We start from the raw sequence: 26,916 nt of genomic DNA, 5'->3' as shown, positions 1-26,916 counted from the left end.
TGCAAGTCGCAACTGAATTTTGTGTAGCCTTGTGAAACACTACATTTATACTTAATCTTCAGAATCGAAGCAAATAGTTGTACATTTCTGACAGTCTTCAAAACTTTTCTCTAGAAGTTAGGTAAGTTACGAAGAGATTTAGCACTGAACTCTATTTGGTACTTGTGCACTCAGATAATATAAGCCTACTTGCTCGGTTACTGTATTCACTCAGGCACAAAACCCACTTTAGGACTGTACCCAGAATTGACCTTGACATAGAACTTCGTCTAAACTTGAATTCATACTTGTTGAGTACCGAGACGGGCATTTTTTAATGAGGTATAAAAAGCTTAGCCGATATGGTTTGGGATGAAACACAAATTGTCATGGGCCTTCTCTCTGACTGCCCCCTTCTCTCTAAGCCTCTCCATATCTCTGGCTAAGCATCTCTCTCTCTCTCTCGCATACTCAGCCTATCTTTCGGTGAAAAGATTGCATTATTTTAAAGTGGCTATGTTGATCCAGTTCTGCCTAGATATTTGCCACATCTTTCAATTTCCTTTTCTTCTTTGGGTCTGACAAGTTAACTGTTGTCACGGTCTGTAAGAAAGTCTCTCATCTGAACGTTTCGTAAGTCATTTGAGGCGAGCGTCTGTTGGCCTGTTGATAACTTCATCGGGGGCGCTTTTGATTCATTAGACTGCTTTGAGCTCAGACAAGTCTACCAAAGATGTTAATGTCATTCCATAGACATAATTCAATATATTTAGGTCTATGTGTCATTCGGTGCTTTTTCTCCTTCCTGCAATCGTATTGACTCGGCGAAATGAATGATACAATTGCAGAATATTTCATTGATATCTAGCTTGGTCTTACAACATTTTCTAAATAACGACAACACAGCAAAATGAGCTCAGTCTTTTCTATAAAGCTGGTCCGATTTAAATTTTAGAAAAAAAAAAGCAATTGTAGGCCTACGTAAAACAACAACAACAAACAACACAACTAAAAACAAAGATGTCGTGTGTGTATGTGCTACGGCTTAGTGCAAAATGAACTTTCCCATGGTGAAAGTGGAAGAGAAGATTCGGAGAGACTAGATTTAGAGAGAGGGGGAGGGAGGGGAAAGAGGGAACTGTGAGAGAGAGAGAGAGAGGGGGGGGGGGAGACTAAAAATCCGAAGCATATGAAATCAGAACCGATGGAGAGTTATTGGAGTTTCCTGCTGTGATGACTTCTGTAGTGTCACAAGTTTCTATAGTTAAGTAACAACGGATTCGCGAATAATCTAGTGCTTTTCTAATTCGAACGAGATCAAGTAAAATAAATATTATACAATCTAGGTTTAGTGACTACAAGAACATTTTCTGTTAGACTTTATTTTTAGTTCATAGAAAAAAATATCTTAATGTAAGCCCAAGCCTAGATATTTATACAACTTGTTCTTAAACATTTCGGATGTTCCTTCTGAAGCTATTGGGTTATGTCTTAACCAAAAACTCTGGCAGGACAGTAGAGGATATCGGCAGTCAGGTCTGTCCATTTTGACAACATTGCATACCATCATGCATAGCTTACATATAAGATGAATGAATACACCGAATCCTTTTCATATCTACTATGTGGTCTGAATACAACAGCTTTAAACAATTAATATGCATATTTATTAAACAACAAATTACCCAGAGGCTTTAAAAAATTGTTATTTCTAGATTTTTACTAGTTTACTGTCATCATTTAGTATTTAGTTAAGAAAAATCAAACGTAAACAATCTTACAATTATCATCATTTTTTTTTTAAAAACATTTTTGAAAATTCTTTCCAGGTTCTGAACATTGATAGTACCATTTAATAACTGCAAGCTGTTATATTGATAGAAGCTACAAGAAGTTATTAAATCTAGAAGACTTGTACAAAGTTTGGATTATTAAAGCTAGGCATGAGCTCCATTCTTTCACAAAACTCCGAACCTGAGAAAGGTCTTCAAGACCAGCATAGTTGCTCAAACTGGACAACTTGTGATCACAAAGCTAATAGTGATACAGCTTTACCGATAGAGAGTCTGAACACGAGAAAGAAAAAATCGCAAAAAGAATCATGTCAGGATGGCAGCCTGGATGATTCTTCTAATGATTGCAAGGCCCTTATATCTTGCCGCCAAGATTCTTTTGGCTTGTTACCACCGAGGACCAAATCTCCGTGTTCATTATCGCCCGACACTGACCAGTCACCCAGCGAAATGTTTGCCCCATGTCCGATACTTCCAGAAGAACGTGACATCCTGTCCCCTTTAGCTCAAGACAGTCAGTTTACGTATCTTGATGTAGACAGTTCAGATATTATTGTGTTAAATGATGTTAGCACAGGTGATGTCACCATGATTAATGTCAGTGGCCTATCTAATGTCAAAGGCTTAGGTGAAGCCAGTTTGACCAATAATTCCCACAAAGAATCTTTGTCAGCATTAAAAGGTGAAGAACTTTTAGACAAAACTCCAAACCAAAACAACGAAAGCGCCGTGGTAACACTTGAATGTGACAATATATTTTTCAAAGCATTAGCATCGCCAACCTCAATTAAAACAGAAGAGACGCCTTTCAAACCTAGAAGATGGAAGTCAACAAGTAATCCAGTGTATCTGCAAAATAGAAAACAGCCTTTCAGTGTAGCCAGTGCTACCGGGAATGACCCAATGCAAAGTTCAAGTGAAGTGACCAGTATTATTTGTGAAAAAGAAATGCGTTCCATTCCATGTCATGATTCTGTTGTGCAGAATACGCCAGACGCTAGACCACAAGTTTCGGTCAAAAGTTTATCAGAAATGATAAAAGATAAAAGCAGAAGACATAAACAACTTTTTCTACATAAGAAGTCGCCATTTTGGCAAACGGATAACGCCAGCAATCAGTTGTACCGAGCCAATACACCAATACTAAGTTTAGAGAATGATCAAAACTCTGGTATACAAACATGTACTGGTCTCAGTTCAGCAGACGACATAGATAATATTGAAAGCAATGGAACATTGATCAAATCAAACAAGGAAGAGCGCAATATCGTTCCAGACGAGATGCTCGCCATCATCAAAGAGTTGCGCCGACTCTCCAATGGCGAGCGCGATGAAGATCTTCATTTGTCTTCCGAAAAGAAACGCAAAATATATGGAAAGAGCAAATCGTCTCCAAGCAAATCAAATGAATTTTCCAAAAGCCTCTCGCCAATATCAGAAACAAACAATAGTACCGATGAAAGAGTCGATCAGAGTAAATCTTTTAGAACTAAAGACGCATTACTGACAGATGCAGACACTATGTCAAACTCTGACAAACAAGAATTCTCTTTTTTCTTGAACGAAAGAGCTCAAACATTGGAAAGTAGGGAAACTGGTTTAGAAGACCAAAACTTGTCTGAAAGTAATTTGTTTAGAGGTAGGCATATTAGATCTAGATCTATGTTTGATGCGAAGAATGAGGAACTGTGGGATGAAGCTTCTGCCCTAAATGAATCCGAAAAAAAGAAAATAAACGTTCAAGACAGTTTTTTAGTATCACAAACAAGACAAGATTATGAGAGTCCTTCTAAAAAACGGGTTTCCTTTTGCTTAGAAGAAACTAATCCTGACAGCAATATTGCAACATCGTTAAAAAATCCTCCTCCTGGCGATTCATCGTTCGCAAATAAACTTGAGTCAAAGAAACTTTCTCAATCGACTTTTAGAAACATTAATGATTTTTTGGCACAAAAGATGAACCTCAGAAAATGTTACAGTTTATCAAAAGCTGCAGAGAATGACCATAGTGATGATAAGATGTCGCAGAACTCTGAGGAGATTAAAGTACGCAGAATCCACAGCTTACCCCATCAAGGTCTGAAAAATAAAGAAATGTGCACAAACGTCTCACACGAAGCGCGCAAACATTTATACACTTCTGACTTGTGTGACAAGAGGCAATCCAGTTCAAATGATGCCATACATTCAAATGACGGGACTACCAATTCAGCGTTCATCAAAGATTTGAATGAGCTATCGGAAACAGCATATCACGAGACAAGCTCTGAAAACGAAAATGAAGATGACAGTGATTATGATAATAACAAAGACCGCGTCAAAATTGAGTCCTTATCTCGAGTTGTTGCCTCGAGGACTTCATGTGATGAGAACAAGAGCTTCACTTTAGCGCAGAGTGCTACACTATCGGGAGTCTCGAGAAAAACTCAGAAAATAAAACTCGTAAAAACCTGGTTTTCTCTGGACAGTAGCGTTACAGAAACAACGCCATTGGCAACAAGCTTTCTAAAGCCTGCCCCTAAAAGTGCCAACGGAGCAATCGACGACGGCATATTCTCTTTCGAAGAGGATAATCGGGCGTCCGAGATCGGTCATCTAAATATTGGAAGCGTTTCAAATATAGAGGATGTCGGCAATACAGGTCGTGCAGGTCACGTGGCCTTTGACGACCAGGACAATAACGATGAAGACACACTTAGCCTGGAGTTTTTCGTTCCAGTCAAGAAACAATATATCAGGCTACATCGTAGTACTTTTTTTCGTTTTGTACTGAAATATTCAATCTTTTTCTTGACATTTATTTTCTGGGTAAGTTGTTTATTTCTTTATCTTTTTCCTTTTAATAGCATTTCAATAGTTTTGTTGGCCTTGTCTATGCAGCGTATTGGATGCGTGGTACTGAATGGTATGAACGGTGGATTCTAGTAGGAATGTCCAGGAATATCAGGGTAGTCACACACTCACTTTAAGTTCTTTTACTTGGCATTAATTTGGTTTTAGAACAACGTTTAAAAAAAATCATTACAAGACTGAAAATTCATTAAAACAGCAGCACGAAAAAACGAAACAAAACAAATCTATATTCAAAATTTGTGTGCGTATAGTATATTGAATTAATTTTAGGCATGTAGACTAGATATTCATCATTCCAAAGTGTGATTTTAACGATGGTGTCGCTAAATTTAAATTCCAAGGGCGAAACCCTCCCCCTCCTCTCTTGTTCCGCTCAATGTTTAGTTGAAAATCAGGAAAAGGTTTTTTTGTGTAGCAGTGTCTCAAATGTCACACTGTGAGTTTGTTTGTCCTCCTCAGGTAGCAAGTGATTTTAACCCTTGTCATGAAATGTCACACTGTGAGTTTGTTTGTCCTCCTCGGGTAGAACGTGACTTTAACTTTTGTCATGAAATGTCACACTGTGAGTTTGTTTGTCCTCCTCGGGTAGAACGTGACTTTAACTCTTGTCATGAAATGTCACATTGTGAGTTTGTTTGTCCTCCTCAGGTAGCAAGTGATTTTAACCCTTGTCATGAAATGTCACTGAGTTTGTTTGTCCTCCTGGGGTAGAACGTGACTTTAACTTTTGTCCTGAAATGTTACTGAGTTTGTTTGTCCTCCTGGGGTAGAACGTGACTTTAACTTTTGTCCTGAAATGTCACTGAGTTTGTTTGTCCTCCTGGGGTAGAACGTGACTTTAACTTTTGTCCTGAAATGTCACTGAGTTTGTTTGTCCTCCTGGGGTAGAACGTGATTTTAACTTTTGTCCTGAAATGTTACTGAGTTTGTTTGTCCTCCTCGGGTAGAACGTGACTTTAACTTTTGTCCTGAAATGTCACTGAGTTTGTTTGTCCTCCTGGGGTAGAACGTGACTTTAACTTTTGTCCTGAAATGTCACTGAGTTTGTTTGTCCTCCTGGGGTAGAACGTGACTTTAACTCTTGTCATGAAATGTCACATTGTGAGTTTGTTTGTCCTCCTCAGGTAGCAAGTGATTTTAACCCTTGTCATGAAATGTCACATTGTGAGTTTGTTTGTCCTCCTCAGGTAGCAAGTGATTTTAACCCTTGTCATGAAATGTCACTGAGTTTGTTTGTCCTCCTGGGGTAGAACGTGACTTTAACTTTTGTCCTGAAATGTTACTGAGTTTGTTTGTCCTCCTCGGGTAGAACGTGACTTTAACTCTTGTCATGAAATGTCACTGAGTTTGTTTGACTTCTTCAGGTAGCAAGTGTCACAGGGATAGCGTTCGGCACGTGGATGCTAATGAGCAATAAAGTCTTCATTGATGACATCACAGATATATTCTTGGATCCCTATGTCCTGCTGTCTGTAGTGGGCGGTATCATCTTCCTCATAAGCTTTTTCGGATGTGTAGGCGCACTTCGGGAAAACATATTATTACTCAAAATGGTAATTTAACAAATACACAATTGTATCAAGGTCTTATTTATACATGGGAACAAAAATAAAATCACGCAAAATGTTAATTCAACAACCTTACAATTGCACAAGGGTCTTTGTGCGTGGAAAAAAAATTACCTAGTTTTGTAGGAACCATAATTTTCTTTAAAACAAGGTTACAAAAGACAGTTTGTGTGGAAACACAAACTTAAAATCGGCCCCCGAAGTGGTCCACCCAGGCAGGCCTCAATATTTTCAGAAAGAACATCCGAATGAAATTATATCTAAGGCAAATGAGAGATAAGAATGGAGAAAGAAGGTTAACAGATCTTGTGTAGTGCCCCAACGGTCCCGCAGATCAATGGATAGGTGAAAGTGAATGTAAAGTTAGATGTGAACCTGGCCTAACATGTTCCCCTTTCAGACCTTGTGGTCTATAGGGCAGATGATGTAAAGTTCATCTGTTTTTGTGGCCTACGGTTAACGAGGGTGTCATGTAGCCAGCACAACGACCAACCGCCTTTACTTTTCCCCAACTAATGTCAGGTACCCATTAGAGCTGAGTGGACTCAGAGGCGCCCAAAGACTCCAAAAGTTAAAAATCCCAGTCTTCCCCAGGATTCGAACCCGGGACCCCAGGTTCGGAAGCCAAGCGCTCTACCGCTCAGCCTCCGCGCCTCCCCTGGCCTAACTGATGTCTTATATTTGATCTATTTTTTTTTAAATTATTCAAATCCTAAATTTCGTGTGCATAATTAAAAAAAATTTTGGAAACTGAAGTTTATAAGATTACCATTCGTTTTAAATTAGGTCTAACTTATGCATACTAATTAGCTTTTTCTCTTTAAAAAAAATACTTGCATAACTGATTTTAAAAATTAGATTTTTCGCTTTCAGAAAAAAAAATAGCCGTTGCATCAGAGCTTTGAATGGTCTAAAATATTGTGATGTCGGATTTTCAATATCTTTTCTAGTTTACGAGATCTAAACGGGACGGACGGACAGACGACAGACGGACAGACATTTCACACAAAACTAATAGCGTCTTTTCCCCTTTCGGGGGCCGCTAAAAAAATGAACTCTGTTATCTGTGATTGGGAAAAACTTCTTGGAATTAATGTAGCCTACTTTTATGTGTATTGGTAGACTTTTGGTAGAAATATTGAAGACAAATTTAAATTAAATGTATGCATAGGTGTGAAGTCTCAAAAAATATATGAGATAAATTTAATAATAGATAATATCAAATTTATGAAAACAGGTATTCCAAATCCTAGTGATTTTTTTAAGAGATTTGGCCAATGTCGTTTCATGATAGATATATTGACTTAATTGTCTTGCTGCGGGAGGATTTAACAAACTCTTTCTGCTGCAAACCTGAGTCCTTAATTAAGAGTATTATCTTAATCAATTATAGGCCTAGATGTCTAGTAATATGTTGAACATAGTTGATAGTTCTATTATTTCTGATAAGTTGCCTAATGTTATTCTATTTATATTTGAGACTAAATGTAGATCTAAGTCCAAAGAGAAAACTACAGTACGTTTTTACCTCTTTCAGTTTTACGTAACATTGACGATTGTACTTGTGCTGGAATGCTTGTTGAGTACTCTGGTCTTTCTCTTCTACACGATGCCAGAGTTCAGACAAGCTGTAAAGGTCGGCCCTGAGGAAGTCTTGAAGAAGGCGGTCAAAGACTACTTCGATGACGATGCTGTTCGACACTGGATCGATACTGTCCAAAAAGAGGTGATTCTGATAGGCACCACAACCACAAAAGTAGAAATTACCATTGCTTTATCGGAATTAATTTAGTAGCCTGTTTTTTTTTCTTCAGTAAACCAAATTTCATAAATTTTAATATTATTTGAAATGTTAAAAACACAACAAACTTTTAGTGTAGTTTTTTCTTCTACAACAACTTTTCGATCGGACGAAGAATGCTGGTTTTATTGTTTAGGACACTTAATATCAAAACTGTTCTGTCATGTGAAGACAGTATGGCTATCTTCAGACAGATGCTAATGTCCGAGAAGCACTTTATCAATTTGCATTTTATATTTTTTAAAAATTAAGATGATTGAAAGGTAAATGAAGAATGGAATTATTTTTTTTTGCAAAAGAAATATTTATAATAATTGAATTTTAGGTATTGTTTTCTTTTCTACTCGTACCATAAAGTTGGCATTGTTCTAAAATTAAATGAGAAAGTTTTCTGAATAGACTCCTACTTCATCACAGTTTAAAAAAATATTCTGAAATAAGCTTAACTGATATCCGTTTTCCGTAGTGTTATTTTAAGGGTCTATATATCAAACACAAATACATTTTCTTGCTTCAGAGCCGGCGATAGAGGGACAGGGATATTAAGACCAGACATGCAAAGTCCTATCCCGTGCAGTCCGTACTTTGCATTGAGACACATTATGTCAATTTCCAACGGCAACCCCATTAACCCCCCCCCCCCTCTTTTTAATAAATCTTTCTAGCAGCGATTCTGGTTGCTGCTATTGTTCTTTAAATTTATTTTTTTTTTGGCCAATTTGAAACTCCACTTTCAGACCCTGCGCTCCAAGAGAAAATTGATGTAAAGCGCGCTCCAAGTGAAAGGTGATGTAAAGCTCCCCTGTTTTTTATGGCCGGTGGTTATCGAGCGTTCAATGTGACCTTTTACTTGAACTAAAGTCAGGTAGCCATTATACCTGGGTGGACTCTGGGACTTCATTAAATCTCGAAGCCCAGATTCCCAGTTGTCACCGGAATTCGAACTCAATTGCCACATACAAAGCACTTCACCACACACACACTATTTCCCATAGATCGGTTATATTCACTATCTCTCGTCTTCCAACAGTTTCAATGCTGTGGTGTCAGTATGAGCAATTCGGGCTACCTAGACTGGCAGGAGAATATCTATTTCAACTGTTCCACGTCTAACCCGAGTGTATACAGATGTTCTGTTCCTATGTCTTGCTGCATATTTGAACCGGTAAGTATCAATATGTGATCTGGTTAGTCATATTATTTGAACGGATAATTTAATTCACACTATTTCAACTAGTTTACCTTTACCTATCCCTTAGTCTGTTGGACCGTTTGGGCACCATGCACTATTTCAACTGGTAACTCACAATAACTTAACTGGTAACATAATATCTTATGGACACATCACAAGGTCCTCAGGGTTCGCAAAGACATTCCTTAAGGGGACATTACCAGGAAGAAGAAGAGGAAGACAGAAAGCGATGGGAAGATAACATCAAAGAATAAAATTCTATCCAAGGCGAAGGACAGAGAGGAATGGAGAAAGACAATGGACAGATCTTGTGTGGTGCCCCCAACGTTCCAACAGGCGAAGATGAAGACAATATCTTATCTGGTATTCAGAGCTATTCATTGCAATATTATACGATGCCATGACTCTAGTCTAACATTCGACTTGATAACATTTTTTGTGTGTGTGTATGATGTTGACAAATAAATATTTAAAGAAGCTAAGACTGTTGTCTCTTTCCCAAGGGAGAATATATCAACTACAGATGTGGTGCCAACATCATGAACAGTGAGGTAATGTCTTCTTGAAATGTTCATTCGTAGACCTAGATCTATCTCTTATCACTGCACGAAAATGTTGTTATCCGGAGCCGCTAAAAAACTGAACATTTTTTAAAGTACATGCTTAGAGTAAATAAAATACTTTACCCCAAATTGTGTGTTAGGAACATCATTATAAAATAGTTAATTGGCGGGTCGTCCCATTTCTGCTGCACATTTTGGTCTCATTAAGAGGATTGACCCAACGCAATGCAGGAGATTTGTTTTACGACAATTTTCTTTCTTTTATGAAACAGATCTTGAATGTTTAAAATGAAAGTCTTCAATATATTTCATGCTTTAATTTTAGATGTTACTTGCGATCTTTGCATATGTGAGCAGGTCAGGGTGGCGCTACTGAGTGAGGCCTTTTATTTACTGCTCAACATTTATTCATTATACAGTAGGCAGGTGGCAGCTCTACTGGGTGGGCCCAATCTGTGCACCTCGGTCTGCGACCAAGGGGCTAGAGTAGCATAAGCAACCAGACAGCACAATTAAACTAAACTAAACTAGCTAACTAAAAGTAAAACAGCCAACTAAAATTTATAAAAAGAAACTTATATACACTTTATTTACATGAAACCAAAACAACAGTAATAAAAATATATGTGAGTACGAAAATAGAAATAAACTTAGAAATAAGCAAAAACTAAATATACACACTACTAAACAACTAATCAACCCTACCGAACTGAACCTAACAAATAAAGCAGCAATTCGGCAGAACTACAGCCGTAAGCTACTACACAGAAATAATGACTGTAAGGCAGTAGAAATAACGACAGCAAACAGTTGGCAGTAATAACTGCGGCAAACAGTTGGCAGTAATAATAACGACAGTAATAACTGCGGCAAACAGTTGGCAGACAGGCAGGCAGGAATTATAGCCTGCTATTACAAATACATAAAACATAAGACAATAACAAAATAATAATGAATTAGATCTAGACTAACACATACAAAATAATACAGACATAAGGTAATATTCACTACCAGCCTGTAGCTAATGAAAGAAATACATGAGTAAAAGTTAATGTCTATGCCACAACACCAGTTGGGCTAGACAACAATAACATAAATCTAAGTCTAGGCTCAACAAACTGAACAAAGCCACCATTATGGAGCATTGCCGGCATTGGGTAGGACGCAGCCATCTTTTACATTAAAAAATTAAAATTAGGAACCTGCCAACTTGCTAAAGCCATTGTAGTAATAAAAATACTTAGGGAACATAAAATATTTACACATGGACAAACAATAGAAAAACAATAAGGGGATCATTAAGGCTGGCTAAAAGGGGGTGACGCTACCCATGTCTACGGAACTTCCGGTTCCATCAGAGGTAATCATGGCTAATTAACTAGCCAGTGATGCCACTACACTAATCAGTCTACATCTAGACTATAACAGTAGATGTAGGAATTATTAATAATAAATACAAACTAAACAAAGTAAAAATAAAAACATTTTCCAACTTACAGGCGGTCCCAGCTGAAATTACACTACAATTACTAACTACAACGGCACCAATGTCAGCACTGACCACTGGTCAAGACAAAAGAGAGCTCAACGTGGTTCTGGAGCTAGCTATAACTGGTCAGCGCGAACATATCGGAGAGCATGACGTCACGCTAATTACCTAAAACTAAACTGAACTACCGATTTCCCTAATTTGTACCTAGTCGTACGCAACAATAAAATCTAGCAAATTACTAAAGACACGGACTACACAACATTATATACCAAATTAAACAGCATTAAAAAGAAAATCTTAAAATTTAATTTTACAAAAATACAAAAAGGAAGATATAAAGTTATTCAGTGGCGTAGCTACCAATGTGCGGGTGGTGCGGGCCGCACAGGGCACCAAGTGGAGAGGGGCACCAAAATCCCCCCAGTGTGTATTAATTTCCTATTTCCCTGAGCGTTTCAGTAAAAACGACTAATTATATGGACACTAACAAACATAAACTGTATTTTAAACATGAACTAACGATTTATAAACTAGTCATGTCGCTATTTTGTTTCATCTCCTTGACTATTTCTTCCATACAATGTAAGCTATAGAACAGTTTGAATCTAATTTACTAGATTTATTTCGGACACACGGTACATGTTGTTACTACACTGATCAATGCTCTGTAATATAAAGAAGAAGAACAAGATAGGCCAACCTTTTTTTACTTTATTGTTTAGTCCATTAGTTTAATCTAGATATAGAGTCTAGAGGGTGAAAATCTGTTACATATTGCGCATGCTGTTATTGTGTATGAAATAACTGAACAATTAAAAGCAACAAAGCAAGATGAGACGGTTATCATTGAATCCAGAAAAAATGATGAGGCCGACATCCTGAATAATGAAAAAGAAGAAAATACTTCAATACCGCAGGTTCTAGAGACTAAAGGACAGCACATAAGCATGTCTTTAGTACACTCCTCTAATATTCATACTGAAGAAGCTGAACCATCAGACAGTGTAAACAATACAGAAAGCAGGATAATAAACTCTAGACTGAACGACATTCTAGATTGGCCTGATGTCATCACAGATAATATTCGCATACACCTTGCCACTCATGATCTGAAACAGTTCAGCGTATGGACAGTAAATTCAGAGAGGTGTATAGACATCAAGAATCAGCAAAAGGAAAGACTAGAAAGCTTCCAAAGGCTAGTTTTTTTCCGGCAAATGTCAAACGGCGAGAAAGTTCTTAGAAAGTGGATGTGTTATTCGCCAAAAAAAGAATCCTTATTTTGCTTCCCCTGCATACTCTTCTCAACAAGATCAAGTACCAAATCTTCATTTAAATCCAAAGATGGATTCAATGATTGGTGGAGGTTATCCCCGAAAATAGAAAAACATGAGACCAGCAGAACTCACATTCAGTCATCGCTTGCTTGGGGGGAACTTGAAGTTCGCCTGAGAGTAGGGTATTGACAACAAGGCCCAAAATTTGATTATACAAGAGACGAAAACCTGGAGAGACTACCTGAAGAGAATCTTGGACATCATTCGTTTTCTCTCAAAGCAAAATCTGGCACTTCGTGGGCATCGCGAGCGAGCAGAAGTGTTGGTGTCAGGTTTAGGATTTATTTGCGTTTTTAACTAGCTGTATACTGTTAAGGTCCCGGGGTTCAACCTGACAAGAACATCACTCACACACAGTCGTACATACAGTAAACAACTAGGTGAATAGTTTAAATAACAACAAAAATAAATGAATTTAATTGTATGAAACATATATGTGTATGTACAATGAGGATGACAAATAGACAGTATATATATTAGATATATATATATATATAATATGTATATATAAAGATATTATACAATAATTAATTTAAGCACCTTTGCTACGGCTATTAACTTGTCACCCTGGCTTTATGGTCCACCAGACTCTGACCGACTGGCGTCACAACACTGCCAACCTTGGTAATAGTAAAGTTTGGCAATGACAATGAAAAAAACTGCAATATGTATTTCTGAGACGGCAAGCGAAGCCCACAACTCCAACACTGGCACCCTATAACGAAATAAACACAATACTCTCAACTTCTACACTAAAAATAGAAATAGTGACAACCTCATACAACATACAATAATAGATATCACAAACGAATAACTCACCCTAAACAGGGGTCCCAAAAATCCAACTGAATAATAAGTCCGAGAAACTGGTACAGACAAATAACGTTTTACGAGCCAACACACCGTCCGCTACAACCAAACTAGAGGGTGAACTGCCTCATGACAAAAAAAGACCCATAGATGTCACCGGACTTTCTGACGTAGCAAAACAATTCACAACAAAAAAATACAAGACACTCTCGCCCCGTACACGTACTACCAGTAGAGGAAATAAAAAAAAAAACAGAGTTAGGAGAAAGAAAAAGACACTTGTCTATACTACGCGACATCCCCCCTCCTCGACGAACTGGAAATTTTGAAAGAAATTCCAGTAATCAAAAATCCTTTCGAAGACAAAACTTTGTAGAAAGAACAAGGAAGAACAAAAAGATCATAAGTGCATCTATGTCACATTTCAAAATGTAATAATGGAAGAAAAAAAAATGATGGGGAGTCACCAATTAATGAACCAAGGAGACACAATACACGTCAAGATAAAGATCCAATAACAAAGAAAAGTTGGTTACCTTGACTTTAAAGGTGACCCATATCAACTTGGGACAAGAACCAAGTTATATTACAAATTCATATTTACAAATACAACATTAATATGATATACCAAATTATATTCATATTAAATAAATACACATTATATTCTTGAAATTAGTATCATTTGCATAATATAAAACACAAGTTCAAATGTTATAACACATAGAAACATAAAATAAATGGCGGATGGAAGTCTATATCAATCTTGAACAAAGATCAGCCAGCAGATTGTTCTCTCCCTTTACGTGGACAACGTCAAAGGAGTAGTCTTGTAGCATCAATGCCCCTCTTGTGATACGTGCGTTTGTAAAGTTTGTGCTCCTGAGATACGATAAGGCCTTGTGATCAGTCAGCAGGTAAAATGGTTTACCTGCTAAATACCTGTCCAGTTCCTTAACATAATATACTATGGCTAATCCTTCCCGTTCAATAATAGAGTACTTCTGCTCCCGAGGCAACAATTTACGGCTTACGTACTTTATGGGATGTAACATGCCTTTGATACACTGACAGAGAATGCCAGAAATTCCTTTATCTGAAGCATCTGTCTGAAGAAAAAAAAAGTTAGAGAAGTATCAGGTAAACGAAGAATAGGACACTTACTCAGACAAGTCTGCAGCCTATTCAATGCCAACGCACACTTGCAGTTCCAGTTTACTTCCATAGGTCTAAATATTGGAACGTTTGACCAACAAAGCTAATATATATATAAATATATATATATATATAACAGAGAATCAAAGTTATCATATCGTTACCCCCGCGCACTTATACGATGTGGGACAACTACAATAGTTCTACCTCCAAGTTTGGACTTGTCTAAATATTTAACTGCTCTCGCAACATCGGCCAGGTTCCTTAACTTTACATGACCTACGCCCATCGACTTCCCGTTTGCCATTAAAACCTCCACAAATCCCACTAAACCAACGTCTCTAAATCTATCTTTTAACTTCTGCCAGTTAACATTGAATGGCAAATTTTGAACAGTTACTGTGTAGCGATCCGGCACTAACTTATACCCACGGCGACCATCCGAATCGCGACGACCCGCTAGTCATCTATGTCTTGACCTTTGATCTTGATCGCTGACAATATCATTAGAGTTCACATCTTCAACATCAATCTCGTTAGACGGGGAACCACCTTTACGGCACTCGGTTGAATTATGCCCCTTTTCACCACAACTGAAACACACAATTACCTTTCTTTTACCCACAGGTTCACAACATGCTGCCGCCACATATACACTCTCTTCCTTACAAATCGGCTCATCTGACCCAGCAACCTTAAAGCCTTCTATAACTTCCAGCATGTTCTCTACTGTTCTGTGCTTGCTCAAAACCAGTTGCCTGTATACACGACTCGATACGCTTTCTAAAATCCTATCTTTGATCAACAGATCTTTTAACTCCTCCACTGTTTTACCGACTTCAGCCATCTTGCACCAATTATCTAAGGCCGTTTTCAATTCTGTTACATATCTCCTAAAGTCGTTTTGACTTGGTCTCACGAGATGGAATCTTTTGCGGCAGGTTTCCGCGTTGATATCTGCATGGCGAAGAAGTGCAGTCTTGACTTCTTCATAATTCTCGCTAAGGAACAGACTGTCCCTTAGCATGAAGTTTCTGAGTGCGGTGGTCAGTTTATATGACAACAGCAAGGACCACTCTTTTCTCTCTATTTTGCACCTTGCTGCAACGGCCTCAAAGTGTGTTAGGTAAGCTAGGAGGTCGTCGTCATCTTTCATTCCCTGGAAACTCTTGTCAAGCCTGTCTAAGACATTCTTGTATCGCACATCCCCTGACTGTCCTGCCGCCCCGCCTGCCTCTGGCGCAGACTTTTCTTTAAGCCTAGCCAGTTCCAACTCCTCTTTCCTCTTGATTGACTCCTTGGCATCTCTTTCCTTCCATCTTTCGTGCTCCTCGCGTTTGGCCTTCTCATCACGTTCAAATCTCTCTTCTTCCTCTTTCTTCCTAGCCTCTTCTTCTGCCTTCGCCTCTTTCTTCAACTTCTCCTGCCGCTCAAACCTAGCCTCTTCTTCTGCCTTCGCCTCTTTCTTTCTAGCCTCTTCTTCTGCCTTCGCCTCTTTCTTTCTAGCCTCTTCTTCTGCCTTCGCCTCTTCCTTATCTCTATCATATTCAGCTTTCCGTTCCTTCACATATTTCTCTAGCCTTTCCCCTTCGTACCCCATAGCACGGCCATCACTAATAAACTGTGACCTTACCGTTAACCTGGTTTCCATGGTCTAAGTGCCTTACTGTCTTCAGCTAAATCAACTAATACTATTATTATTATTACTATGATATACTATAATATACAGACATAAGATGTAAACTAAAACTTAGAGTGTGTCGTATGGCAAAGAAAGAAAACCTATCTGAGTAGTATCCAAAGTCGGAGAGAAAACGCCTCACTCCAGGCCGATGCGTAGAAAGATAGCTGTTACAGGGACTTCCACACACCAATATAGGAACGATGGCCTCTAACACCGCTATCAACGGTCAATCCCCACACACTTGCCTGTTGCCGGGAGCGAGAAGACACTCGTCACTCGGTGGTAGTGAAGCACAAAATAACATGAAAGAAAAAATTAAATAAATGAATATAAATCACAATCTTGAAATATCAACACCTATAGTCCTATGATGATGAGTTCAAAATCATAAATGATAAATTTAGCATTGGTACAATCCTCAATAACAATCAACACATATAATAATATGGCGGTGAATTCAAACAAATTAATGATAAATTTAACAATGTTTCAAGCCTCTGCTACTTTTGATGTCCCAACAATTATGAGAAGTACACAAACACTTTTTTTTTTCTTCAGCAAATTGTACCCAATAACATCAAATATAAATACAATAAAGGGGTATTAGGCAGTATATTTTTTATTTTTATTTTATAAGATAACAAGACGAGATAAGACAATCTATGACCTAGTAGTCACAGCCGGACTCTGAGCCCCCATTTGTCAGGTTTAGGATTTATTTGCGTTTTTAACTAGCTGTATACTGTTAAGGTCCCGGGGTTCAACCTGACAAGAACATCACTCACACACAGTCGTACATACAGTAAACAACTAGGTGAATAGTTTAAATAACAACAAAAATAAATGAATTTAATTGTATGAAACATATATGTGTATGTACAATGAGGATGACAAATAGACAGTATATATATTAGATATATATATATATATATATATAATATGTATATATAAAGATATTATGCAATAATTAATTTAAGCACCTTTGCTATGGCTATTAACTTGTCACCCTGGCTTTATGGTCCACCAGACTCTGACCGACTGGCGTCACAACACTGCCAACCTTGGTAATAGTAAAGTTTGGCAATGACAATGAAAAAAACTGCAATATGTATTTCTGAGACGGCAAGCGAAGCCCACAACTCCAACACTGGCACCCTATAACGAAATAAACACAATACTCTCAACTTCTACACTAAAAATAGAAATAGTGACAACCTCATACAACATACAATAATAGATATCACAAACGAATAACTCACCCTAAACAGGGGTCCCAAAAATCCAACTGAATAATAAGTCCGAGAAACTGGTACAGACAAATAACGTTTTACGAGCCAACACACCGTCCGCTACAACCAAACTAGAGGGTGAACTGCCTCATGACAAAAAAAGACCCATAGATGTCACCGGACTTTCTGACGTAGCAAAACAATTCACAACAAAAAAATACAAGACACTCTCGCCCCGTACACGTACTACCAGTAGAGGAAATTAAAAAAAAAACAGAGTTAGGAGAAAGAAAAAGACACTTGTCTATACTACGCGACAGTTGGAAGGGCAAAATCAAGGCAATTTCTTGGAGTATTGGAGTTAGTAAAATTATTATCAAAGTCCGATCCACTCTTGAGGGAGTATGTGCTTCAAACTAAGCTTTGTTCCAGACCGAATACATACATGTCTCCAGGGGCGGACTGACTATATGGGCATTCGGGCAAATGCCCGGTGGGCCGGTTCACTAATGGGCTGGTAGGCCATGAAAGGGCCTCATGATGACACTATGGCACGCATCAAATTGTTGAAGGTTTTATAAAACCTTATAAAAGGGGCCCTCTGAGCTTTGTGTTAAAAAACAACATTCACACACTCTACTGTGTAATATTATTTTAATCTAACACATTTTCAGTAATAATGTGATGGCCTTCATCCGTAGATAGTGTTAGTGGTAGGCTTAGGGCCTACACATCTAGGGATTAAAAAATCAACATAAGGCCGTTATTTCTATAAAGGTTTAGAGTTCACTGTATGCATGCATATCGATACATTATCAAACTTGACATAATGACTTTGAGGACAGGTAGGCCTAGAATTATATGCCCATCATATGATATACAAGTTATGGGCCGGATTGTATAGAAATGCCCGGGCCGATTTCGACACCCAGTCCGCCCCTGCATGTCTCCACAAATACAAAATGAATTTATTACAATATTGGAGAATCACGTTAAAAACAAATCATACAGCAAGTAAAACAAGCCAAATATTTCTCTATTATTTTTGACAGTACACCTGACATCTCAAAGCTGGATCAAACTTCCGAAATAAATTTTACGGTACGTTGTCATGGATAATGACGGGGTGCAAGTTCGTGAGTCTTTTATTGACTTCATCGACACAAAGGACAAGCATGCTGCTGAAATCGCTGAGATGATTCTAGAGAAACTGCGTTCGGATGGCTTAGACATAATGGACTGCAGGGGTCAAGGCTATGATAATGCTGCGGTCATGAAAGGTCAAAACTACGGTGTCCAAAAACGTATTCTAGAAGTCAATCCCAAAGCACTATTCATTGCCTGCTTAAACCATTCTCTTAATTTAGCAGGAATTCTAGCTGCTGAAGCTGAAGTCAATTCGGTAACATTTTATTTTGGTACACTGGACCGTTTACACACCTTTTTCTCAACTTCAACACACCGCTGTGATATCATCATCAAAATAACCGGAACTAGCCTTAAACGTTTAGTTGAGACCCGCTGGAGCGCCAGAGGAGAAGCCGTCTAGATGATTAGGGATACGTTTTCTAAAATTATAGAAACTCTGGAGACATTAACTAACAGAGAGGAACATTCATCGACTAGATCTGAAGCAGGTAGATTATTAGTTGCTATTCAGTCTTTTAATTTTCTCACCTATCTTGGATTTTGGGCTCCTGTATTAACTGAAATTAATGATACGCAAGTCTACCTTCAAAAACAAGGATTGTCTATTCGAGACTGCTCACTCAAACTAAAAAAATTGGAGACATTTTAAAGTAGTAATCGATAGGACATCGCTGAAGCCAGCATTACCTTTGCCGAAAGCGTGTGCTCAGATCTGAGAATCAGTACAGAACCTCAAAAACGTATTGGCCATAAGAAAAAGATGCCTGGTGAGAAAAGTGACGACTCTGTACTTACACACAAAGAGGAGCTACGAAGGGAAATTTATTCTACCTTGGACAGGATTGTTCAAGAAATAATCACCCTATTCCAGCAACTTCATGATGTAGCAGATAGATATGAATTTTTGTCGCCTTCCCAGCAATTAAATCCTCAGGTCGAAATCAATCTCGATAATACTCCTAGTGACATTGATAAAAACGAATTTCTGCTGGAGCGAAAGAGGCTTCAACGGTTTGTCACAGTTTCATCAGAAGCCTCCGAACTTCCAAAACCTGTTGAGCTCTTGAAATTTAAAAAAAAAATATCAGCTAGATGATTCAGTCCCGAATATCGTCATCATGATTCGCATATTTTTGACTATGCGGTAAGCGTCGCTACATGCAAGAGAAGTTTTTCCAAACTGAAACTGATCAAGAATTACTTGCGATCAACGATGACAAATTTACGACTCACTAATTTGGCCATTTTGTCCATTGAACAAGAGCTGGTGGAAAAAATTGATTTCGATAAAATTATTGATACTTTTGCCAGCAAGAAAGCGCGTAAAATTCACTTGTAGTATGTTTAAGTAAAAGTGATTTTTTGAATTAACAATATTTGATTAATGAAAACATATTATTTTGAACAACAAATTAAGGTTTTGCAATGTTAGTATTTAGTTATCTTTTTTTTTGGGGGGGGGGCATCAAGATGAGGTACCGCACCAGGCATCATATACTCTAGCTACGCCACTGAAGTTATTTCTATTCTAAACTCATATGGGAGCTCATAGATACCTTTTACAGACCTGCACATAAACTGAAATTAAAAAAAAACAACCAATCCAACGCTAATGACAAAGACAAAAATAAGCAGAACTAACCATGGACAAAAAATAGGAAAGAACATCCACAGCTCTAAGACTAGTTAACTACGAGTAAAACACAAATAACAGAAAAAGACTAAAACTAGCAGAAAGTTATAAATAGCGGAAACTTCAAAATACTCAGCACTGAGCTATATAAACTAAAAAGACACTAAACTACAACATCATAGCCCTGGCCTATATAAATTACAAATTAAAATAAAGATAAAAATAGATTTAAAAAAATAGATCTAGGAGCGCCAGCTCACACATATATTCCAGTATTTTTCCATGACTAAATCCGCCGTTCACAATCCACTAAACTGACTTATTATTCACGTACAGGAACCATATATCATGTATATGATTAACACCAAAGGCTGCATGAAAAGTTTCGGAGAATGGCTTGGGAAGAATGATGCCGCCATAGGATACGTAGCTTTAGGCGTCATCATTCCACAGGTAATGGTTCCTATTCTTAGTACTCACACGAGTAATTATTACAGTAGGCCTACAATAGTTCTACAAATAACGATTTTCCGGCTTGTGTGTGTACAAACAATAATTCAATCACTACGTCAAAAGCCGCTTGTTAATCTCCTACCAGTTTTTTTTTTCTGCGAAAAGCAACTTTCCAGAACTAAACAACCATTTTGCATTTCTACTATCAATTTCGATAACATTTACAATTGTGCCGTTTAGAAGTTGTCTGCAGCCTATCATGTACTCTCTTCCGATGAATAGTTTCATTGCCCCAAAGACTCAGACCAATTTGTTTGTACTTTATATCAACTATCGTTAATTTATTTGGATCATGGGTCCCCAAATCGTTTTTCTTCTTTATATTTTTTCTTCTCTTAATCTCTTCTTGAACGCAGAACTGTTAATCGTATATAAAAAAAAAAACTGATGCGAATCGAGAAAACATGCAAGTAGGCTACCGCGTGCAGCTCTCACGCCAGACCACAAACATACTGTCAATCTAAATGTACGAATCACTTCCGGGGCACTGATGTTACACAGCTGCTCATGGGGTCAATTTGAATGATTCTATAATTCTATTCTATATATAGTATTGCGGAGCAGGCATGTTTGCGGAACAGCTCGTCGAAATTAGTTAAAATCTACTTTATTTTGAAATTTTCTGCTAAACTACTGTAACGGTACTGCGAATGGTCCATTTCTCTACATTTCCAATATAAGGGTTTTCTTTTCACAGCAGAAAATTAATTTTGACTCCAGGTTAAAGTTGACAGGTGTGGAATCGTCCATTATTTTTCACGTACCAGGAGAACCGCATAGGTCAGGGCTTAAGGCTTTTTAAAAATGATAATGACACATCATCTGCATGATACACATATTTTTAGGTTTATAAATGGATGTGAAAAAACTTCATGTCGTAGCCATTGGATGGCTGCCTGGTCGTGCGGTTTGCGCGCTGGATTGTCGTTTGGATTTATCGATGGTCAGGGTTCAAACCCTGCCAGCTCCCATCCCCCGTCGTCCTGCGGGAGGTTTGGACTAGGAAGTAAACTATCTTCAACTCTGAAGGAACATCCGAAATATGTAAAACATTTTACATCTACCAGGAATTTAATTTAAAAAAAATTGGGAGGTGTTAACCCAGTTTTTACCTTTTTAAAGATAGTCACAATTGTGGAACACTATAGATGTCATTAATTTGACCTGCGCATTTAGCTTAATATTTACATAGTGATTTAGATTATCTGAATTTAAATATGAGTTTGTAAACATAAATTTAAAAACATTTAGACCATAATATTACATATAATATATAAATTATGATTACCAGACGTCCAGCAAAAAGAGGACAAATCATAATAGCAAATAATATCATATAGGCCTATATAATATTAATATAACAAAAAAGAATTAAAGAATAGTGTAAAATAAAATCTTGTAAGGAAAATCAGGGTAGCGTGACGTCAATTAAATTAACAGGTAAAGAATAAAAAAGTGACAATGTGTTGTCTTAAGCTTTATTAAAATAAAATTAAATGTAAAGGATAAGGAGTTCAAGTATTATATAGGACCATGGGCGTAGCCAGGATTTTTTTTCGGGGAGGGTTTTGGGGGGGGGGGTGTGATATATTTGTGTGTGTGTGTGTACATAATTAATTTTTATTACATTCTGACCCTTTCGGAAGACGTATATTGTTTATTGTAGACTCCCCGCCCTTGCTAGCAAGGGGGTCTGGGGGAGTTCGCAGCTCTCCCCTAGCGCGGGGCGAAGCCCCGCCGCCGAGCACTATTTCTGGTATTGAAAGCCAACAAAATGCATATTCTGAGGTATCTACAGTGCATTAAAATTATCTTGCTATTAAAAAGTTTTATTTCAAAAACCTAATGTGCTATTCTTACTGACTTAGACCCTCTCGCGCCGTTGGGCGCATTTTCCGGCAAGCTGTTTCCGCAACTCTTATTTTGCGTAATTCATTTTGTCGGAAAACATGTCCCGCAAAACCTCATGCGACGCTCTGTCACAACCTTACTAAGGATTCGACTCCCAGTTCGGCATATGATTTCTTTGATTTAAACCCGATCTCTATGACTGACTCCTAAAATCTGTCTTAGCCATCTTTGTTGAGACACATTTAATGATTTTCAATTTCGGCAGAAGACTATTCACACTTAATTAATGGAGCCCAAGCCACTGGTAGAAATTTGTAACCTTTCTTGACTACGCTCTTGGAATTAAATGCCTGTATTTCGCTTTAGATTTTATATCGAAAAGGAAAGTTTTTTCGTCAAATCATCTGTTGAGGGTTTTTAAACTAAAAAATCTCTGGTTTTTTTTTGTTTTGTTTTTAATTCAAAACCCCATTTAGCTACGATCATAGAATTTGGTGACTAGTTTGCTTTAAAATAATATTGAAGAGAGAGGTTTTCAACTCCAAACGCTCTGTAGGGGAATTTTAAACTCAAAACCATCTGGAGGGGTTTTAAACTTTAAAGAAAAAGCTATCTGGAGGAGGGGGATTTAAACTCAAAACCCCTTTGGCTACGATCATAGATTTTATAGTGTGTAATTTGCTTTTTTTTTATATCGAAGAGGTACTTTTTAGCTTCAAACCCCAACTGGAAGGGGGAGTGGGGTTAAACTCAAAACCCCTTTGGCTACGCTCATGAATTTTGAGTGTGTAATTTGCTTTTTTTATATTGAAGATGGGGTTATCGTAAATTTTGGATGGGTTTTTTAAATCAAAATCTTCCTCAACTGTGCTGTTGGAATTTCGTGATTGTTGTTTGCATTTTTTTGTTTTGTTTTATAGAAGAGGGGGATTTAAGTGCAAAAACCTCTGGTAGGGGGTTTAAAATTCAAAACCCCCTGTAGGGGGTTTTAAACTCAAAGCCCCCTGGTAGAGGGATTTGTATCTCAAAACCCCCTGATAGTGGTTTTTAAAATCTCAAAACCCCCTGGTAGGGTGGTTTAAACTCAAAACCCCCAGGTAGAGGGTTGTTAACTCAAAACTGCCTCGACTGTGCTGTGGTAAGTGATGATTTAGTATTAAAATCTCACCTAAAATAAACAAAATGAAAGCAAAAATCAGTCACTTAATTCCGCCCCCGGGGGGGGGGGGGATTTCATTTCGGGGGGGGGGGGGTTTGAACCCCAAGAACCCCTCCTGGCTACGCCCATGTATAGGACTAATAAATATATGCTTTATATAGGCTTTGTTCCGACATTTGTACCGTGTTCCGCAATTGTGACTCCTTAAAAAATCATGTTCCGTAATTGTGACTGACCATATCTCAGTCGATTTGAATGTAAAATTTAAATATCTGTTGAAAAACTAAACAAATGCGTCTATTTTTATCGGAAAATGGATGGGCAATGCCTAGATACTTTTAGTTTTTCCATAGGTCTAACCATTTCGGAGCAAAAAATTGAAAACTAAAAGTAGCAGCAAACTGTTCCGCAATAGTGACTCTACTCTACATTGATTTCCCAATACATTTTAAGTGATTCATATGTACCTATACTGGCCACTTTGAAGAGATACTAAAGAATTAATTTTCTATGTACTTTGCAGATCTTAGGAGTTGTAGCAGCTCGCTATTTCGTCAAACTTTTACAGAGACGCTCCTCTAAAACTTGGAGAAAGTTGAGTGACACGGTCCAAATTACGTCCTCAAACTTGACACAATTATCTAATTCTGCTTAATTTAGATCTAGATCTTTACTAATCCATTCAAATACTAACAGAAAACACTAATGACCTAAGATTTTGGCCAGTGAAATATCGAGATTACAATACTGGTCCAATATTTGCTAAATGTAGTACCAAGATAGTCAGTAGCTTTATTTAATGTAAAGATTAGGTACAATAAAAAGTGAAGTATCGGCTGTATTGTCCAATATAACACTACGTAAGGAAAGTCAGTACCATTCAATATAGGGAGCTAAAAAAAGAACCCCTTTCAGACCACATGATGTAAATGTCATGTTACTGTGACCGACGGCACGATTAACGAGGGTGTCATGTGGCAAGCATAACGACCAACTGCCTTTACTTTTCCCCAGCTAATGCCAGGTACCAATTAGAGCAGTGTTTCTCAAGCTTTTTGTCTGCCGGCACAGTAAAAAAAACTACAAAAACTTTCGCGGCACACCACGAAGAGTCTGTTTTATAATAAAAAGAAAAAAAAGATTTTACCTGTTTTTAAGTATTACATTTAATGTGAAGGGTGTGCCAGTTTTTGAGAGCAAATGCGATCTAATCGAGGCATTTCATCGTCTATTGTAAGAAGTCTCTCTCTTTTCTTAGACTTGATTTCAGTCAGTACTGAAAATCCAAACTCACATAACTATAATGATGCAAATGGAAGAATTATTTTCATTGCTTTTAAACTGATTGCAGGATATAACTTGTTGATTGAAATCCAAAACATGTCCTGGCTGTTTTCCCCAAAAATTTGACTTTAGAACTGCATCATTTTTTAAATCAATGAGCTGCTCTTCTTCTTCATTTTGTAAGATTTGTAGCTTCATTGTTTCCAAATGGAGAGCTGACCCATCCATACTCATTACTTCAAACTGCTGACTGCAGGTGTGTCAAAGTGTCCGTAATTTCGGGGGGGGGGGGGGGGGGGGGATTTCTTTATTTGAAGCACATTCATTGTAAGTAGGAAAGCAGTTGAAGACTCCTTTCGAGATCTTACCTTTCCACAAAGACAATATTTCACCAAATGACTTCAGTTTTGAGGATGAAGTGATGATGGTTTTCGATGGTCCTTTAAGACTTAAATTCAATGAATTTAATTTGTCAAATAAATCAGAGAGAAATGTCACCTTAACCCACCAGATCTCGTCAAGAATAGAAAATCCAAAGTCTTTTTTTTCAGCCTCCAAGAATGAAATCAGCTCAGCCTTGAGTTGGACGACACGCTTTAACACTTTTACCCTGGAGAGCCAACGAACGTTGAGGTGATACAGGAGACATTTGTAGTCTGAATCCATAGCTTCACAAAGCTCTGAGAAAAGTCGGGATGCAAGCGGTCGAGATTTTATGAAGTTTACAACTTCAATCACTAGATCCAGAACAGACATAAAATCTTTCAGCAAAGAGCTTCTGATTCAGCCTCTGTGTGTGCTTTCTTGCATTTTGCTAATAACTGAGCAACCTTATAACTTGCAATCAATCCCTTTTCTGGCAGCTTTATGTAGTTCGTATGTTTCTTAGCTTGTTTATTTTGTTGAGCCCTGATGTTTTCAAAGTATTCCTTCGGTTGCGTTTGTAAAACTGGATGTTTTGTTTCCAAGTGTCTCTTCAATTTGCTTGGAACAAGTGCCTCATTCGACAGAGTTGCATTGCAGATCAGACAGAATGACAATGGAACATCTTCAGGTCCCGAAGATATGAAACCATACCCGATGCAATCTTCTTTGTACCTTCGTTTGGTTCCTTGCTTTTCATTGAACACTTCCGCAGTTTCATTCTTACTAACGTATTTCTCCATGGATAACAATGAATAATGCTTAGTAATAATTTGTTATTATTAGCATACACCTAAAAAATGTACACGAAACACATCGCTTATTATTATCGTTACCAATTCAAGAACTGCTGTGCGTCTGCTAAGGCTACTATTACTGGTCGTTGCAAGTGGGGATGTCATCGCAACGTAAAATACAAATTTAATAGTAGACAGACCTGTGTAACGCTGCACGTGTGGCGTTCTGAAAACTCCCGCGGCACACCTGCAAATCTTCGGCGGCACACTAGTGTGCCGCGGCACACAGTTTGAGAAACACTGAATTAGAGCTAGGTGGACTCAGAGGGCTGAGACTAATACTTTTAGTAACTGAAACATTTTTTTTTTCTAACCATAAAAGTGATTCGATACATGACCAAGTTTAGAATTGTCAAAAAACTCAAAACTCAACCTATTTCTTGAAATGGTGCGAAAGTAAGTCAATGTCTGAGCTTGATTAAAAGTTTGTTAATCATCACATTCGCTTTGGTTTATTCTACCACACTCCACATGCAAGTAGTTCTTTCTAGCACTGCATAATACACACACACACAAAAGCTTTGGGAAAGCGAAATATGGTTTGGTGTGTTAAGCTAGGAAACTTAAAACAAAACAAGTATGAGTTATAAAATTACTAAAAAAAAAATTAAAAAAAAAAGTATAACAGTGAAATCAAACCATTAACTTTGCATC

At 37.8% G+C, this 26,916-nt stretch overlaps 2 protein-coding genes across 3 annotated transcripts; one reads left to right on the top strand and one right to left on the bottom strand.

The window, feature by feature from the left end:
- The first annotated feature begins 1,179 nt into the window (after window positions 1–1,179).
- LOC106074041 (uncharacterized) lies at window positions 1,180–25,318 on the top strand. Of its 2 annotated transcripts, XM_056004650.1 has the most exons (8): window positions 1,180–1,515; window positions 1,809–4,580; window positions 5,990–6,178; window positions 7,731–7,919; window positions 9,025–9,159; window positions 9,690–9,737; window positions 20,572–20,688; window positions 24,282–25,318. In XM_056004650.1, the coding sequence occupies exons 2-8, from the start codon at window positions 1,923–1,925 to the stop codon at window positions 24,411–24,413; spliced, it is 3,468 nt and encodes a 1,155-aa protein (XP_055860625.1). In that variant the 5' UTR covers window positions 1,180–1,515; window positions 1,809–1,922; the 3' UTR covers window positions 24,414–25,318. The 2 variants fall into 2 exon arrangements, with proteins under 2 accessions (XP_055860625.1, XP_055860633.1); XM_056004658.1 differs by lacking the exon at window positions 20,572–20,688.
- Window positions 14,336–17,149, bottom strand: LOC129921796 (uncharacterized). The gene is made up of 2 exons (XM_056004671.1): window positions 15,977–17,149; window positions 14,336–15,922 (listed from the first exon to the last, which is right to left on the bottom strand). Exons 1-2 carry the CDS (start codon window positions 16,189–16,191, stop codon window positions 15,004–15,006), a joined length of 1,134 nt encoding a protein of 377 aa, XP_055860646.1. The 5' UTR covers window positions 16,192–17,149; the 3' UTR covers window positions 14,336–15,003.
- Window positions 25,319–26,916: the final 1,598 nt, after the last annotated feature.

This window comes from Biomphalaria glabrata, chromosome 1, assembly GCF_947242115.1.
Source record: "Biomphalaria glabrata chromosome 1, xgBioGlab47.1, whole genome shotgun sequence".
In the NCBI taxonomy this organism is placed as follows: domain Eukaryota; kingdom Metazoa; phylum Mollusca; class Gastropoda; family Planorbidae; genus Biomphalaria; species Biomphalaria glabrata.
This window is presented reverse-complemented; position numbering and strand designations above follow the sequence as displayed.